Source organism: Lagenorhynchus albirostris, chromosome 11 (genome assembly GCF_949774975.1).
Source record: "Lagenorhynchus albirostris chromosome 11, mLagAlb1.1, whole genome shotgun sequence".
Classification (NCBI taxonomy): Eukaryota; Metazoa; Chordata; class Mammalia; order Artiodactyla; family Delphinidae; genus Lagenorhynchus; species Lagenorhynchus albirostris.
In genome coordinates this window covers 46,860,924-46,879,289 of record NC_083105.1, presented here as the reverse complement: position 1 = coordinate 46,879,289, position 18,366 = coordinate 46,860,924, and the positions used below count along the sequence as shown (strand labels likewise).

The 18,366-nt window shown below is 37.8% G+C and overlaps 1 protein-coding gene across 2 annotated transcripts in view; it reads left to right on the top strand.

Moving 5' to 3' along the window:
* Window positions 1–1,986: 1,986 nt before the first annotated feature.
* Window positions 1,987–18,366, top strand: part of CNOT2 (CCR4-NOT transcription complex subunit 2) — a 111,301-nt gene continuing 94,921 nt past the window's right edge. The window contains exon 1 of one of the 2 annotated variants that reach the window (XM_060165362.1): window positions 1,987–2,081. In XM_060165362.1, the coding sequence (XP_060021345.1) occupies window positions 2,077–2,081 (5 nt within the window). In that variant the 5' untranslated portion in view covers window positions 1,987–2,076. The remainder of the gene's footprint in view (window positions 2,082–18,366) is intronic. The other variant, XM_060165364.1, reaches the window with a different exon arrangement.

Sequence of the window (18,366 nt, the reverse complement as noted above, 5' to 3'; positions counted from 1 at the left end):
AATTAGACCCGTCTCCTTTTGGAAGTGATTTCTCCAATTTTACCGAAGTTTATACTATTTAAAACTTGTGGGACTTCCCTGGCAGTCCAGCAGTTAAGACTCCGCGCTCCCAATGCAAGGGGCACAGGTTCAATCCCTGGTCAGGGAACTAGATCCCACATGCCATGTGGTGTGGCCAAAAAATAAAAAAATAAAATAAAATTCACAGAATTGGGTGTTGAGAGACCCGAGGCACCATTAAAAACAAACAAACACCCCCCAAAAATTTGTGCTCTGAGTAAACATGGGGATAAAAATAAGGGTCATCTTTTGGCTTTAACAAAGTCCTACGCTCTATATAAGTCAAACTAATAGATTAGAATGGTAAGTAATACTTGATGCTACTATATACATAGACGCATACCCCACTTTTATCATTTCATCTTACAATTCCAAATATTAATAGTTAAACTTTCAAGTTATTAATAGATTAAAATGCTCAATAATACACAGATATATGTATTAATATACCTATATGTATAACATATACTTAGAGGTATAGTCAACATTTTAACACACCATCTTACATAGTAGAAGAGAAAGCTGAAGAGGCAGGAAGGAACTGTTGGGGGAAGGGGAAGAAAAAGGGAAGGAAGAACATAGTGTTGCTGCTCCTTGAATTTTCCTTAAGTAAAAAAACACAATGAAGCAGAATGTTTAATGAAATGAATAACCAGGCAAAACATTTTCTACTGGCTACATCAGCTAATTTATCAAAATACTTTGTATTCTGTAAACGCAACAAAGTCACCTATTATTTTATAGTATGCTTATTTTTCTTGCTATTTATGACTGACAGATGCCTCTTGCCCTTCAGTGATAAATTTTAAATTGAATCACAGTAAATTTTTGGAAGGAAAGGATGATTTTATAAAAGAAACAAAACAAGGGAAGTAGAAATTTTACTTACTCCAAATGAATTGTACTTTACAGTAGTGAATTCTATTACTCAAGTAGAAAGGAATGAACAATGAACTACACAATTCCTAAACACGCATGCAGAGGCTCTTTTTAGGTCCAAAAATGTCAAGTAAAAAGGGAAGTGTTGATCAATACACGAAGGAATAGACAGAGATTTATTATTTCAAAGAAAATAAAATTTCACTTTGACAATTATTTTCTGGGAAGCAGAGACTTCACTCTCCTTAAGTTTCCCCCAAAGCCACCGTAATTTCAAACGGTCTTGGTGACAGCGCAGGCAGTCACTCCAGCTTACGTGGGGACTGGGGAGTGGGAGCGAGAAAAGTGCTATCAATCTAACTCAGCAAAGCTCACCCAACAGTATTTTAAAAACCTGCTCCCCAATATGCTCCCTCCCGACAAGTTAAAAAACAACAACAAAAAAGGAAGGGGGGTGAGTAGAAAATACCAAGGGTTTTTGGCTGAGGGGAACTCACTTTTCAAGAGGTGATGGTGATGTGCTGCCAGTCCCTGGAAGTGCGTGAACAAGCACCGGAGGTTTCGGGGGCTGAGGGAAGAAAAGGGGATAGTGCTCAGATCAGTTTCAGGTGGCTGGAGCGAGGTGGGGCCGGGACGAGGCGGACGTGGAGGGGGGCGGGGTGTCCGACACGAACACAAACACAAACACGTTTCGCGTCCCCAGGGAGGGCGGACCGACGCCACCTCATCATTCCCCGCCCCTGGAGCCCGCGGTCCTCCTCGGACCTAGGGCCCATGGTCCTTGCGAAGCAGCCCGGCCCCAGGGGAGCCGTAGGGGCCGCAGAGGCCCTGCTCGCTGTAACGACTGCGGAGAAGCTACGAACCTCCCCGCGAGTCGGTGAGAGACACGGTGGAGGCCGCGGGGAGGAAGGTGAGGGAGTGAAGCGCTCCTCCCCAACCCGTCTCGAACGCGCGGGAAGCGGTCTACCCACCCCCAACTCTGTCCCGTAGGCAATCGCCGCTCCCACCTTCCGCCGCCGCCTCGAGGGAAGTCGGAACGACGGGGGTCACGGCGGGGGTCAGAGGGTAAAGGTCTTGCTCCCAGCAGCCTCCGCGGTGGATACGTCGCCATCTTGGATCCGCGGGACAAGAAAATTCATGCGGTGAGTTTTTGGCAAATTTTCGGAAGTCTGGCAGTGGGGCGCGCGGCGGGGGCGGCGGATTCGGGGCCCCCGCAAGGCGGGGGAATGCCTCGGGGCCGGGCCGGTCGCGCCCGGGGTCCGCGGGCAGCGTCCCGGCCCGCCGCTTCCCGTTGCTTTTGTCTCGGCTCCAATCGAGAGAGGGAGAACGGAGCGGGCGGGGGGGGGGGTGGCGGTGGAGGGAGGGAGGGGGTGTGTATGGGGAGGGTGGTGGACGGGACGTAAAGCGTCGCTGTAGTCGGGTCGCTGCAGCGGCAGTTCTGGATCCTAGGCCGGGTCCCTTCAGCTGGCGCTGGGGTTTCCCCCAGACTTCTCTCCCCCGGGCTCCCTCCAGCGCGGAGGAGCCTCCGCCGCGCTGCTTCCTGGGGAAGAAGAGAAGGCGGCAGCGGCGGTGGCCAAGGACCCCGGGCCCGCTTTAGACGGCGCTGCCGCCTTCCTGGCAGCTGCCGCGGTCTCTGGCTCTTCACATTCTCTCAATACACGCACATCATCTGCAACTTATGTGTGTTTCTGTGTATGTACACGTAAATGGTGGGGGACACTGGACTGGCTAACGGGCCTCAGGAGCTGCCAGGCCCTTGGGTACAGAAGGCTATGGGTGGTGGAAGAGAAAGAGTGCAACTGGGATGCTTCCTCTGCTTCCGTACCCGGAGGGTGAAGCTTCCGTGGTCTGGTAGAGACTTAGTCCGGAGAATCCTGGGGCGGCGGAGGAACCCGAGGCGCCTCTGTCTGTGAAGTTGCTAGCCCTAGGTTTCTACTTCCGCCGGGGCCTCTCCACCTTTTGCTGTCTTGGGTCTAACTTAAAAGTTTCGCGGAACAAGTGACTGGGGTTGAAAGAGGCGCTCCTAGTTCTTAGTTTAGGCTCTGTGGTCCGTCTAGGAGAGACAGCCTCTAACTCTTGGTAACTATGGGCCTTGGCGAATACGAGTTTTTTCCTTTTATGAGAACATTTCCAAGGTCTTAGAATTTGCGTTTATTCCAGGCACTGTGGGTATATTACAACTACAAAAGTCTTACATACGGGTACCAACCTCTTGGAAGGAACCTAAACATCAGCTTCCTTCGAATCCTAAGAGATGCCTTCATTTTTCAACATCCAGAAGACCGAATGCAACACATTTTGCTTCAAAACTCTTGGTCAAAGAATCCTATTCCTTTCTTAATCTTCTGGACGGGTTCTAATAATTAAATACAGTGATATCAACCCTTAGATTCTTGGCGAAATGGTAGGAAGTACCTAGTTAGAATCTGTTCACGAGGGAGGCCGTGCTTGAATTTAGAGTTCAAAGTTGAACAGATTTTCTGTCATGCTTGATTTTAGGAATTTCTAGACCTCTAGAATCATAAGTACAGCGTTATTTGCCTCTTAAAACAACATAAGTGGAAGTAATAAAGTAGGGGGGCGGGGCTTAGAAATTTGAAAATATCTCTTTACATACCGGGTTTATGTTGTTGTTTGGGAATACTTGGTATATTTGACGAGTTATTTCCCAAACGCCAGTGAAGACATCTCTTTTGCAATTTTGGAAGATAACTTTATCCCAGATTTAAAGGGTTGCTTAAGAATCACAGTGGACTGAAATGGCTAAATGGCTACATTCAGGTGGTTTGATGTGTACATTCAGATCTCTTTTCATTGAAATACTTCTTAATGGACCAAGATCTTTAGTTAACTTTGTATGTTGAACTCCGCTTCAGTTTGTAGTTCTCGTGTAATATTAAATCTAAAGGAAAAATACAAAGTGCGTGTAAAAAAAAAGACAAAACTTCTCCACTTCTTTTTTGACTTTGTAAGATCCTCATTTAATTTTAAAAAGGTTCTTTACTCTCATTTTTTTTCCTGAGGGCTTGAGTTGCAGTGACTTCTGTGATTACTTTGTATTGTATTTTAGATAGGAATTGAGAAACTTTCACATTTTTTGGCATTCTAATTAATGTAAGCATCATTTGTTGGCAGAACCCTTTTATTCTAAGTATACTGTATAGCGATATCTGTAGCCTAATCTGATACTCTTGGGGAATTAGAATTGCCTGTACATTTAACCAAGCAAGAAATACAACCTTTTAAAGATTTTTAGTTTCTACAATACTTTAGTTTTAAAGTAAATTTATATGGCAGAAAAATGAGGACAAAATGCATGAGTGATTTATATTCCCTTCCATTTCGAAGTACTACTTGATCTTGGAAGATAAACCTCAGAATGATATTCCTCCCCAAGAGAACTAGTTACCTGTGTTTTTACTTAATAACCTTGAATATTTAATTTACTTTTTGATTTTTCATAGGTACTTCACAGTTATAATCTGAAAATTCTCTTTGTTCAAAAGTAAATACTTAGATTTATGAGTAGATTTCATTAGAAGTGCTTCTAACCCAGTTGTTTGGTTCTTATCTCTTCAGCAGATACTGGTATTAAAAGTATTTGTATTTTGAAAGACCTTTACAGAATTTTTTGCAACCCGTGGGAAGTTAGAGTTTTACCCTTTTTACTCACAAATATGCTTCATAAGATTTTCTAATAATACAGAAAAATAAAGAAAAGGTATGCTTCACACCTAAATATGAAATAATGACTAGACATTATTAGATTGGTAAAAATAAGGTAACTATTCTTTGCTCTTTAAAAAGCAGTGTTAAACAGTATTTTTTAATTGTCAACATTTTTAACTGTAGGAAGTTCATTTGTGATGATTACATATTTAAAGGCAAACTTTCCATGTGCTTGCTTAATAGGCATTTGAGGACAATTTATGCAAACAGTGATACAGTCTTCAGAAAAGATACTACTAAATAAGATTTTGTTACCTAGACTTCTAGTGGATTTCGTAGCACAAAGAAGCAAAAGAAACCAAGGTACCAGGTAGGGCAGTTTTAGAGGCAGAGTTAATCTGAGTTGCACTGTAATGTTTGAATAGAATTACATGCAATATTGGTATCACAATATTGATATCAAAGGATCTAGTGCTGTGACAGGAATCATTCTGGTTGATGATACATGTGATTGTTCTTCCTTACTATGGATGATTTCTACCCATAATACTTAGAGGAGTTGAATTTCATTGTGACTTTTACTAGGTATTTTTGGAAAGATCTATACTAAAATTGGTGTCTGTTGTAGAATGTCTACCTTCGAAAACAAATAGAATGAACACTAGGGTTTTAAGGTTTTAAAATTATTTTGTAATTTTTAACTTGGTTTTGTGCGTTGAACTTTTCCTTCTTCAACTTAAATACTATATATATATATATTTTTTTCTCGTTGCTTTAGTTTTTCTGTTTGACATCCTTTTTTAAACTCTTAAAACTCCTCTCATGACAAGTCATGCTGATATGGCTTGTTTATTTATTTACTTTGTCTATACTATTAGAAATGACTTGGAAAAAAGAATTCCTAATATTTTTTTCTGACATCTTGTTCTCTGAAATACAGATGATAATCTCTTGGTATTATCACTTGGGGATATGCTACATTATGCATTAATAAAATGGTTTACAATGTTTATTTTTTGGTAAGGCCACATAGCTTATATAATCATGAAATGCAAAATGAATTACCTAAGAGGAAAAAAACAATTTTCCTTTTCTGGACACACTTTAATATTTTGTATATGTTTACACCAGGGACCTAAGTCTATTTAGATATAGCTAGATATTTTGGACATATCTGCCACTTACCCTGAAAGTTTTCCCTTTTTTTGCTTTCATGCATATGTTTTTATGTGGGGCTTGGAGGGGATGGTGGTGGTATTTTTAGTATCACTTCTCTGTTGTTTGACAAATTTCTTATCGTTCAGAACTACTCTGGTGTCACTTTCTTAAAGAAACCTTTCCTGATTTCCCAAATCCTTCTGCTGTACTGCTTTTATTCTTCAAATTTCTATTATTGAATGTATCACATGGTATTGTAATTTACTGTCCATCCCCACCGTCCACCTTAACCTCCACTGGATTGTAAGCACCTGAGAGGTAGGGCTTTGTCATTTATATTTACATTTCTGGTACCTTCTAAGTGCATAATACATAGTAGGTTATCAATAAATATGCAATAAACTGAACTGGTGCCAAATTGTCATTTGACAGTGCAGTCACGTGTTGTTTCCCAATCCACGGGTGGGAAACAACAGATTGGAAAAGGGTATGGGAAGAAGGGCATCCTGCATTCCTTTACTTCCTTGAATCGTTTCTTACAGTTCTGCTTCTTAATTACCTATGGGAAACTAGATAACCAGCTTCTTAGAAAAATGTGTGTGGAGTGAGTACAGGACTGAGGGAAGGTTGTAAGTAACAAAGTGTTTCTGGCAGTGTTAAGGTCTGTATTTCTTGCTGTATTTTGTATGGCTAAGGTCATTGGTTGAAGGAGATACTTTGTGTTTACCCCATAATACATTTACAGTTGTTTAACGTGAGCTTCTATTAGATTTGGGCTTTTTGACTTTAGATTCTATGTCCTCCTCCTTGGCCCCCACCTTTTTACTCCCAGTGCCTGACCTAGTGCCTAGTACAAAGTAGGAGTTCTCTAGGTTTTGAATACCATTCTCCTTATGAAAACTGGATGAGATGATTTAATGTATTTTTATTGGCTGTCCAAATTTCCAAAAGCTCTAAAAACTGACTTTTTAAAAAAGCAAGTGTGAAGGCAAATTCCAACTGAAATTGGTAGCCTACTCATGGTCTATCTGTGTTAACCTGATTTTCTGTTTTGATGCAGAAATATTAGTATATTTGATGGCAAGTGCTGTCTAGGCCACCCTGGGAGGTGTTAGGTCATACGTAATATATATGCTATCTTAACTTTCTAAAATCTGACAAATTCCAATTCTGAGAAATACGTGGCCTTTAAGGGCTTGAATAAGAGATTGTGCACCAGTTTTGTGTCCCTTTTTTGAACTATAGAAATCAAAACAGTAAATGACTTACAGAATTGCATTTAGTGGAGATGCTAACATTTTTTTAATGAATTTATTTATGGCTGCGTTGGGTCTTGCTGCTCTATTTGCAGCGGTGGTGGGGGGGGCTACTCTTCGTTGCAGTGCTCCAGCTTCTCTTTGTTCTCTTTGCCTTTGCTTCTCTTTGTTGTGGAGCATGGGCTCTAGGTGTGTGGGCTTCAGTAGTTGTGGCTCGCGGGCTGTAGAGCACAGGCTCAGTAGCTGTGGCACAAGGGCTTAGTTGCTCCGTGGCATGTGGGATCTTCCTGGACCAGGGATCAAACCCGTGTTCCCTGCATTGGCAGGCGGATTCTTAACCACTGAGCCACCAGGGAAGTCCCAAGATGCTAAACATTTGACTTAAGATCTTAGAAATGTCTCATTTGCCTACGTATTTTTCATTGACTTTTTTTTCTTTTTTTTTCATTGACTTTAATAACTAAAAGCTACTGAAGATACAGAGAGTATATTATTTTAAAAGAGAGTTTGTTCTAGTACTGGGAACATCAGTTTTTTCTCTGCTTTTAGTGAATTGAAAGGTCTCTCCTTATGTGAAAGTAGATGAGAATGCACGCACAGTACATATTTACTTTGCCAAGGAATGATAAAATAAGCAAGAGGGAGTTTTGTGTTCTGGCACTTTAGGTAACAATGAGTACACTTGGATTTTTTCAAACTTATTGATGTACCATTTTTCCATTTATATATTTGGATGTTGAAACATTACTCCATCTTGTATCAGCATCTGGACAAAATGTAATGACAGATTATGTAATACAATGTGTTTCCGAGAGGAACATTTGGTTTTGTGTCATATCTGGCAGGAATGTGTTTTTGTGTTACTTTTTACATTGTAAATTACGATGCTTATTTTTATTTTTTTGCGGTACGCGGACCTCTCACTGTTACAGCCTCTCCCAAACCCGCGTCCCCTACATCGGCAGGCGGACTCTCAACCACTGCGCCACCAGGGAAGCCCTGTGGTTGTCATTTTGATGTTAAGTTTTAAAATAAGGTTAAGTTTTAACATTAACATAAAGATAGAACAATCAAACTGTTTTGATTAGTATGAAAATCAGTAAATGGGAATTTTGAAGGCCATTTTATCCTTGGATTGGACTCAGCATCTAGTGTCTTTCTCACTTAATTTAATGCTACTCTATAGGGAAAATCCTGATTTATCAAATTAAGTAGATGTAAGTAGAAGGTTTGTTTTTTGTTTTTAATTGATCGTTCTGAAGATTCAGGATCATTTAATTAAATATGGAAATTTGAAAGAGAAGTATTAGGAAATTTGTGTTTCAAGTTTGACTTTCTGGGAGAATGCAACAGCTGCTCACATATTTTAAAATGATAAACATATTCATCAAGAAACACCAAAACATTTAGTAATAATCCTGTGTTATAGTGAGAGTAAGTAATAATATTATATTACAGGTACTACATTTTACACATTTACTTATTGCACAATTATACTTTGAGGTAATGTGCTAACTTTGTCTTGATTTAGTAGTGCATGGAATAGTGCTTTAGGGGTGTCGTTTTTATAATTTTATGTGAGTGAGCATGTCTGGCCTTAGATTAGAAAAAATTCAGAGCTATAGAAACTTTCTAATCTATGCACACTTAAGAGAAATTGTACATATATTCATAGACATGTCAGGCCAAACTTTGAGGTCTGTAGCAAAACTATTTAACCTGATGGAAGAGATAGCAGTCTCCAAATTTTAAATTTGATACATGATGCACTTTTGTGTTACGTATCTAAAATAGATATGTATGTATAAAACAATTATATATAGTCCAGTGCTTCAGGGAATTTGACCTCTGACTGCTATTAAGATGTTTCAGAGCATAGTTTGAAAGTGAAGACTTTTTCTTCTCTCTGCAGATGGAAAGTTCATAGAACTTGCTTGTTTTTGAGTAGGCACTTTCAACTAAATCCTTTAATTTGAGTGTTTATTTTCTTCTAGACATTGCTGTAAGTGCTGGGTATATATGATGGTGAACAAGACAAGTTTCCGCCTTCATGGAGCTAATGTGTTAGAGGGGGAGACGGATAATAAACAAGTAAACAATTTCAGAAGGTGGCAACTGTGATGAAGAAAAGGGGGATACGGGTACAGTAATTGGTTAGGGATGGAAGGAGGAGACTATTTAAGGAAGATGATGAGGGCAAGACCTCTCTGGAGGTGGCTTTTGAGCAGAAACTGAGAAAGGAGAAAGCCATGCAAAAATCTGGGTCAATGTGTTTCCAGGCAGAAAGAATAGAAGACCCTGAGATGGAGTCAAGTTTTTCATGTTTGATGAAAACAGGAATTTCATCAGTAGTTACTTAGTGCTTTCTGCATAAATAGGGGTAAACTCTAAAGGGAAAAAGAAAAAGATGATTAAGATGTAAATCTTTGTCTTTCAACTGCTGAAAATGTTGTGATGGACCCAGTAATAGGTTATAGGGAGGAAGAATTTTCATTTAAGAGGCCATGATGTTTTCTGGATCAGGTGTGGGGGGGTATCTCTGTATTAGTGGAAATTATAAAGGAGAGTAAACTTAAAACTTTCTTTGTGTTTGCATAGAATTATCAAAACCTCTAAAAGATTTTGTTTTTGCAATATTTTAGATAGATTTTTCTAAGAAATTAATCAGTAATGATTTTCATGTTTACTTAGACTTCCTTGTACAGTTCAATAAATATTACTAGGTGCCATACACTGTTAGAGATGCAGTGAATACTTGAAGTTCACTTTTTGTGGTGCATGTTATGGGTACATGCTAGAGTAGAACAACCTTGTTTGAGGGAGTTAAAGAGTTGGTTTCTGGTCAGTGATGTTTGAACTGGGTTCTGAAGGGTGATTTGGAGTTCACTTAGGTAGGGGAGGATGCGCAATCAGCATTGCAAATACAAAAAGTCTGGAAGACTAGGCTGGATTTAGAGAATGGCACAGTAATCTATCGTTCTTGATGCAGTTCTGCGACCTCATGAGAAGTTGACTGAGGGAATGAATTTGCCATAGTGTGAGAGACTTTTTTTTTACATGATGAGGAATAATTAACCAATTTCTTTTTGACAATGCAAGTGAAAATCAGATTTGTGCTTCAGGAGGAAATTTTAGATTCCACAGACGATTTATAATTAAATTTACAAGCTTGATGCTTTAGTGTATTTCTAAAGTTTTTGAAGGATTTTTTTTCTTTCTGTTAGAGAAATTATAGAGTTATTCTGTATTCATATTGGCAGGATTTTTAATTATTAAGAACTTTGAAAGTCTGTAGTTTATCTTCCAGAGAACTTGTTATACATATAAACCAATGTCCATAATGAAAAGTTTTATATTAATGGATGGAATTTGTTATGTAAGTTTTAGGGCAGGCAGAGTTTGAATGTTGTTATTTGACATTATTTGCAGGCATGAGATTTAACATTACTTCAGTAAATTAGAGTAATACCAAAAAAATCTAAATTAGCAATATAATCATTCGTAGGAGCTTATACCTATAATATATTGCTAGCAGTGCATATTTTACAATGCTGAGGTGTGTGTGTTCTTCAAAATACTGTACATAACAGCTGTGCATTTATTTTAGGTTGCTAGCATTATTTATTCTGACATTGAAAAAAAAAGAGCCCAAATGAATGTTTTTAAATAAAAAGAATTGATTCCCTAAGAATGCAGTTTGAGCAAATTACTACTTTGATAGTATGCATTATATACCACTTTTTCATAGCAAACGTTAATGATTCTACGTGATGACTTGGAGCTGCCCAAGTTGCCTAATTGTTTAGTTCATTTTTGACTGAATAAAATGGAGCTCATTATAACTATTTCCTATTAAAGGGAGTTATATTTTGCTGGAATTTTACATGATTTTGTTAAAGTCTCTGGTACTAACCAGCCTGAGTTGGAATCACCAATTATGCTTTTAATTAGCTGTGTAACTTAATTCCTCTCTAAACTTCAGTTTTCTCACTCGAAAAATGTGGATAGGTAACTGTTTACCTCATAAGGTTGATATTAGGAATAAAGCCTCTTGTGGGTGTTTTTGTTTGTTTTTTGCTTTTGTTTTTGGAGTGGGACTTGCCACTTAAATATGAGCTTCTGAGGCAAATGAGGATTAGCCACAATTTGTTTCATAGAGTACACCATGCTTTTTTTTGTATCAAATTTATAAATGTAAACAAGAAGAGTGCAATTTTGTTCTTACAGTCTAGACATGTTTTTCCTACGAGGAATTTTGTTTAGATGGTGTTGTGTTAAGTATTATGTGTAATATTCTGGGTAGCATAGATACATTTTTTTTTAACATTTTTATTTCAGGAAGGAGCTTTTTTTTTTTAAAAGTGTTTTCAGCCATTCTCTAATGTGGTTTAATTGATTTATTTATTTTTGCTGCGTTGGGTCTTCATTTCTGTGCGAGGGCTTTTTCCAGCTGTGGCAAGCGGGGGCCGCTCTTCATCGCAGTACGCGGGCCTCTTACTATCGCGGCCTGTCTTGTTGCGGAGCGCAGGCTCAGCAGTTGTGGCTCACGGGCCCAGTTGCCCCGCGGCATGTGAGATCCTCCCAGACCAGGGCTCAAACCCATGTCCCCTGCATTAGCAGGCAGATTCTCAACAACTGCGCCACCAGGGAAGTCCAGTATAGATACATTTTAGCATTGCTCTATCTGAAGCATTTGGCATGGTGCATGGCACCTAATAGGCATTTAATAATTCCTTTGTTAAATGGGATAAATCTAATGGGAGAGCATTGACTTAGGACTCGGACTGTGTCTACCACTTACAGCCTGAGTTAGGTTATCTATAGCAAGTTACTTCTCTATGCCTTAGTTTCCATTTCCTTAAAATTAATAAAATATCTTCTCTTAGGCTTATTTAGAGGATCAATTACAGTGCAAAACACCTGACAATAGGTTCTTAGCAATGTTGGTTCCTCTTTTCCTTTATACAGAGTAAATATTTCAGAATTCTGGAGGAAGTTCAGAGGAAATATTTAATATAGCACCTATAATTTACTTTTTGGAAGTTGAGAAAGGTCACTTATTTACCTTTGAGCGTGTGCTCTTATTTAATGGAGGGATAATATATTATTTTGGAAGACTACCACACTTGGATTCAGAAGATGGGTTCTAGTCTGGGCTCCATGAATTTATTAGCTATGTGTCTGGGCAGATTAGTATTGGAGAACCTCAGCTTTTTAGTCATTTATACCTCCTAATGTTGCTGATGAGAACTGAGGTATTGAAAGCAAAAATGTTTGGCTAACTGTAAAGCATGTGAAATTACGGTAATGAGTCCTGATTATTAGTGGTTGTAATGAAACTAGTAGTTTCTTAAGTTGTGTGGTTCATTTATTCATTCACTCATTCAATTTACCTTGTGGTACTGCTGCATTCATATGGTTTGCCCTTCATTTTTATTTAATTAAATATTTGGGTATTGGAGTGGGGAGCGTGGAAGAGTGCGGGAAAAAATGATTCTGCTATGTCTCAGGGTAGGCAGTTAATACTTGCATATTTTTTTGCATGATGAGGTCCTGATACTTTCTGTGTAAGTGTATATAACAGGAGGTCTACCTTGTCTTCATTCCCTCTTCATTAAGGGTGAAAGATTTTGAATATTCTGGTTTATTCCTCATTTCTGTAACCTGTGTTCTTTCTCCTTATTATTGTTAGCCAGACATATTTTTGTGAACATCATGCATGCCTTTTTTCCCTACAAATAAAATTCATTTGTAATTTATAATTAGAGCATTGAGAAGTCAGTGCAGTAGTTTGAAACTGTTGTATATTCTTTGCATTATTTAATGTGTATGAATAATTTTAAAGATCTTTTGGGTCTGAGCCTTTTGAAGCACTAAAATAAATACCATATAAGGAAAGTAGAATAGTACTAAGTAGCTGCAGTAGCAAAGTAAGGAAAGTGAATCACAGAGTAATGAATTTGGAAAATGATTGTGTATTGAAGGGAAAGGCATTGCTTTTCATGTCACCCTTCTAAAAATCTAGTTAGTGATGGTATGTGCTTGTGAGTTCTGCTGATTGTGATTAATCTCGTGTTATTTTAAAAAGTTGCTTTCAAGTAAAATATGTTTTCCTTCTAAAAACATATAGTAAAACTCTAGAAACTGGAAACTTGCCACCCCCAATTCTTAGGTTGCTCCTCCATTTTTCATATATCTAAGGCAAATAATTTTAAATGGAGCAAAGACAACTCTCTCCTATCTAAAACTTACATATATAACTTATAAAACTTATAAAATAAACTCCTCCGTATCTTCAGATCCTGAACAAGATATGCCCCTTTATAATTTTTGATGGTTGTAATAATGAATAATGATTGTCAGGTACAGCAGTATGCTCAGGCATCAAATATTGATTTATGTCTACTGTGTTTATTATTCTAAGAAGAAGATTTGTTAGCACATTTTAGAAAAGTTTACAAAGCCAAAGTCTTTTTACTTAATTTGCTCCAATTAAGTAGAAGTCATTAGAGAATTCATTCTTCAGAATAGTCTACAACCTGAACTACATGGTTAAATAGATTTTATTTTTATTGTATATGCCAGCCTTGGGCAAATAATGTACATGCCAAAATCCCAAGACATGGTAAAGATATGTATTTTTGCTTTTGCAAAATTAGACTGTCAGTTTTAACAGTATTTCAGAAATAGTGTTTATTTCTGATTTATCAGTTGGCACAGAAAAAGGACAGTTACGTTCCTTTGATTTCTAACATTATTCAAATTAATGTATGGAGATTTGAATTTTTTAAAGGGAAGACTCTTGTAATAGAAATGATGTTCTTTTTTAATATAAATTTATTTATTTATTTTTGGCTGCATTGGGTCTTTGTTGCTGTGCACAGGCTTTCTCTAGTTGCAGCGAGTAGGGGTTACTCTTCGTTGCGGTGCACAGGCTTGTCATTGCCATGGCTTCTCTTGTGGAGCACGGGCTCTAAGTGCACGGGCTTCAGTAGTTGTGGCTCGCGGGCTCAGTAGTTGTAGCACATGGGCTTAATCGCTCCAGGGCATGTGGGATCTTCCTGGACCAGGGCTCAAACCCGTGTTCCCTGCATTGGCAGGCAGATTCTTAACCACTGCACCACCAGGGAAGTCCCAGAAATGATTTTCTTATAACCTATACCTATTTTGTAGTTTTGGATTCTTGAATACAGATATATATTATTGCAGCATACCAAGGAAGTAATACTGTTATTGAGTGGCTGAAGCAAATGCGAGGTTATGTGCTGAAGGAGACTGTGGTTTAAAAAAAGTAGTTATAATGGCATATACTTATTACAGAAGAAGTGGAAAATAAAGATGAGGAAAAGAAGAAAATAAAAATGACTTGCAGTCCTGCAAACTAGAAGACTGTTAACCTGGGCAAACATTATTTGTTGTTTCCACTGTTGGTGTGTGTGTGTATGTTTAAAAGCACTCCAGTCTCTTTTGGTTTTTCTCCCTGATATTAAAGTAACAAAAATGAATGTGGAAAATTTGGAAAATTAAGAGAAGTATAAAATAAGAGGAGGGATTTCCCTGTTGGCACAGTGGTTAAGAATCTGCCTGCCAATGCAGGGGACACGGGTTCGAGCCCTGGTCCAGGAAGATCCCACATGCCCCGGAGCAACTAAGCCCTTGTGCCACAGCTACTGAGCCTGTGCTCTAGAGCCCGCGAGCCACAGATACTGAAGCCCGCGCACCTAGTGCCTGTGCTCCGCAACAAGAGAAGCCACTGAAATGAGAAGCCCATGCACTGCAATGAAGAGTAGCCCCCGCCCACCGCAACTAGAGAAAGCCCGCGCGCAGCAATGATGACCCAACACAGCCAAAAATAAAATAAATTTATTTAAAAAAATAAAAGAGATAAAACATCCACAGACAACCAGTCTTTTCATTTTTGTAATAGGGAAATTGGGCTATACTTACTGATTTATCATCTCTGTGTTTTTTTAAAATTTACATCATAAGCATTTTCCAGTGTCATTTAGTATTTACCCAAAATATGATTCTTAATGGCCAGAGCATAACTGACCTAATGATTCCTTATTATTGAACATTCAATTTTATTTTGATTCTCCACTTATATAAGTAGCACTGTGATGAATAGTTTTGTATCTGAATTTTTGTTTACATATTTGGTTATTTCTTTAGAAAACACTTCTGTAAGTATAATTATTATTTTAAAGTATTAGATGTACTTTCAGTGCTTATTATGTAATGCTGTGTCCTTAGTCGAATTACTTTTCAAGCTTTAGTGCCCTCTCCTGTAAAATAGGTATAATAATGATATTTATCTCAGGATTGTTAGGAGTGAATGGCAGTATATGCACAGTGTTTAGCTCGGCCTGTAGCATAAAGGATACCTCTTAGAGGCTTTCCTCAACTGCTCTTTCTTAAGTAGGCCCCTCCTCCTGTAGCATCTCTTACAATTAATCATTATTTAACAGTTTGTCTCATTCCATCACTAGAGGATGAGAAGGGATCAAGTCAGTTTTATTTACTAATGTGTATTTGAAGCCTCATATAGGGCCTGACAAATATTTGTTGAATGTATGAAAAGTTATTTTCCAAAGCTTTTTTAATATTTACTTGCCTTACAGCAAGGCTGTGCCAGTTTACATTCTCACCAGCTATGTGTGAATTATCTTTTTTACTTTATTGTCAGTGAAACTGAGTATAGTATGGTTGTGTAAAAAAAAAATGGTCCTAAATTTTGAAGGTGTAAGCTTATAATTTAAAAAAAGTTGAATTGTTTTGTTTTTCTGAAGAGTGAATCTTTTTATTGTGTAATTTGTGTTTTACCTGTTTTCTGTTCATATTCTTTATTGTCAGCAATAATAAGAATAAAAATAAGAATAAGAGTAAAATAATTATAATCCTGTTGGTGGTCCCTTCCTAGGCATCCTGTGGGGAAAAGTAAGTAATATTTCCTGTGGGAAAAAGTAACTAATAATTAATATTACACAAATAAATGAAGTTAGCAAACATATAGTGGTACTGTACCAAAATTGACGACAAAGTAGTTTAAACAGGTTAAAGTGACAATGTGAAAGTTTAAGGAGATTTTTGTCTAATATACTGTAGCAACACTAAAAATGTAGCTAAGATGTTATGTTAATGCAAAAATCAGATTATATTTTTACTGTTTTCTTAAGCTTATGCTGTCTGGAGGGCAATTTGATATCCATGGATAAATTTGAAAAGATTAAGTGGTTTGCTAGTGGAGAGTATGCAAAGTAAGATTTAGGTACTTTATTAGATACTTTGTGTGTTATTTATTCATTCATTTGACAAATGTTTAACTCCTATTATGTGTCAGGCACTGTTCTAAGGGAATTATAGTGTACAAAATAAAAAATAAAACATGGTTTGGCAGATGGTGGTGTGGGTATGGAGAGAAAGAGACCAAAGGAGTATGATGTATGTATGGGATTCAGATTTAAATTGGTCATGGAAATCCTCCCCTAGAAAGTGATTGAGTGAGCCTGTGGTGAGGGAGCAATCCCGTGCATATTCAGGAGAAAGGGGTTCCAGGAAGCGACAAAAACAAGAGCAAATGCCCTGGGAGAGGATGTTTTATGATTTGATGTATTATGATTGAAAAATTGCCGGAAGTCTATGTGGCTGGAGTGTGGTGGGAAGGGAGGAGAATGGTAGATGGGTGAAGAAAAGGTAGGGACTAGAGGTAAGTTAGGAAAGATTTTGTAAAGCCATCATAAGGTCTTTGGCTTTTACTTTATGTAAAATGATCTTACATATACTCTTCACAGTTGTTATGCAAAGTTTGCTGAATGCTTCTCATTTTACAGTTGATTAAATAAAGGTTCTGTAGGACAGCCTATAATTAACTTCTCCAAGTTCATATAGCTAATGAGTGGCAGAACTAAGATAAAAACTTAGGTCTTTGACTTCAAAGCTTATGACTTTTCTTTACACTGTTATTCTTCTTGCTCTAGTATATTTCTGGAGGCATTCACTTTTTTTTTCCCCCCTTAAACCAGGATCCATAGTGTGGATTCAGGTTGAGTGTCGATGCACACGTGTGTGACTGAAAGAAAAAAAAAACACTCAGAAAACAGTTTCCTTACTGCAAGATGCATTCAGATGTTTTCTATATATGTTTCTATATATCATGGTAGTTTTGACTCACTTGATTTCATGGCCCACTGTTGGAGTCTGTATTTTGAAAATCACTGCACTGTTTCTTTTGGAATACCAGAAGTTCCATATTTATCTATGGCTCTGAATTATGCTAAGTGTGGCTTCTATGTTTATTTAAAAACAATTCTTATATCTATAGAACTAGCTCTTAAATTGGGAAGCAAGTGTAATGCAATTAGTAGATTACAAAAATATATATGTAACATTTGAAGATTCATATATGATTTAAATTCCTTGCAGGAAAAACTGTAACTTAGTAAGGAAACTTTAGTTGGCTGAATTAAATCTTGTAGTAAGAGGACAGGGCAGTTAAGAACAAGGAAGCTAATGCTGCTAGTATTACTATTACTGATTTCTGTGAAATGTTTATTATACTAAGATTTTTTTTAAAGCACATTAATATGTTACTTAAATATTTTAGGAAGATTTAAAATATATTTACATGTATCTCCTATTAAGATTTTGCTTTCTCAGGGCAGGACCCATTTTCATTTGGTATCTATATGAACTAATGCCATTCTTTTTCTTTTTCTCAAGGTTTTTTCTTACCATTCTTTTTTTTTTTTGCGGTACACGGGCCTCTCACTGTTGTGGCCTCTCCTGTTGCGGAGCACAGGCTCAGCGGCCGTGGCTCACGGGCCCAGCTGCTCCACGGCATGTGGATCTTTCCGGACTGGGGCATAAACCCGTGTCCCCTGCATCGGCAGGCGGACTCTCAACCACTGCGCCACCGGGGAAGCCCTTACCATTCTTATTTTTAAATAACTTTGTTAAGTAAGTTTACGTATAATACAAGACAGCCATTTAAGTTTTTTTAACGAGAGTTTTGACAAATTTATGTACCATGTAACCATCAACCACAATCCAGATAGAAACATTCCCATCACACCCAGAGTTCTTATTCCAGGCAGTCTTCATTTGTAGCCACAGGCAAACCTCTGATTTGCTTTCTGTCACTGTAGATTAGAATTTTTTTTAGAGGTTTGAACAAATGGAATTGTACAGTATGCATTCTTTTGTGCCTGACATCTTTTGCTCAACGTAATATTTTTGCTTCCTCAGGGTTGTTTCGTGTCCAATCACTCATTTCTTTTGGATAGTTTTTTGTTGTGCTCTTGTAACTGGGCCTAAAAACATGTTGGTTGAATGAATGCGTATTTGG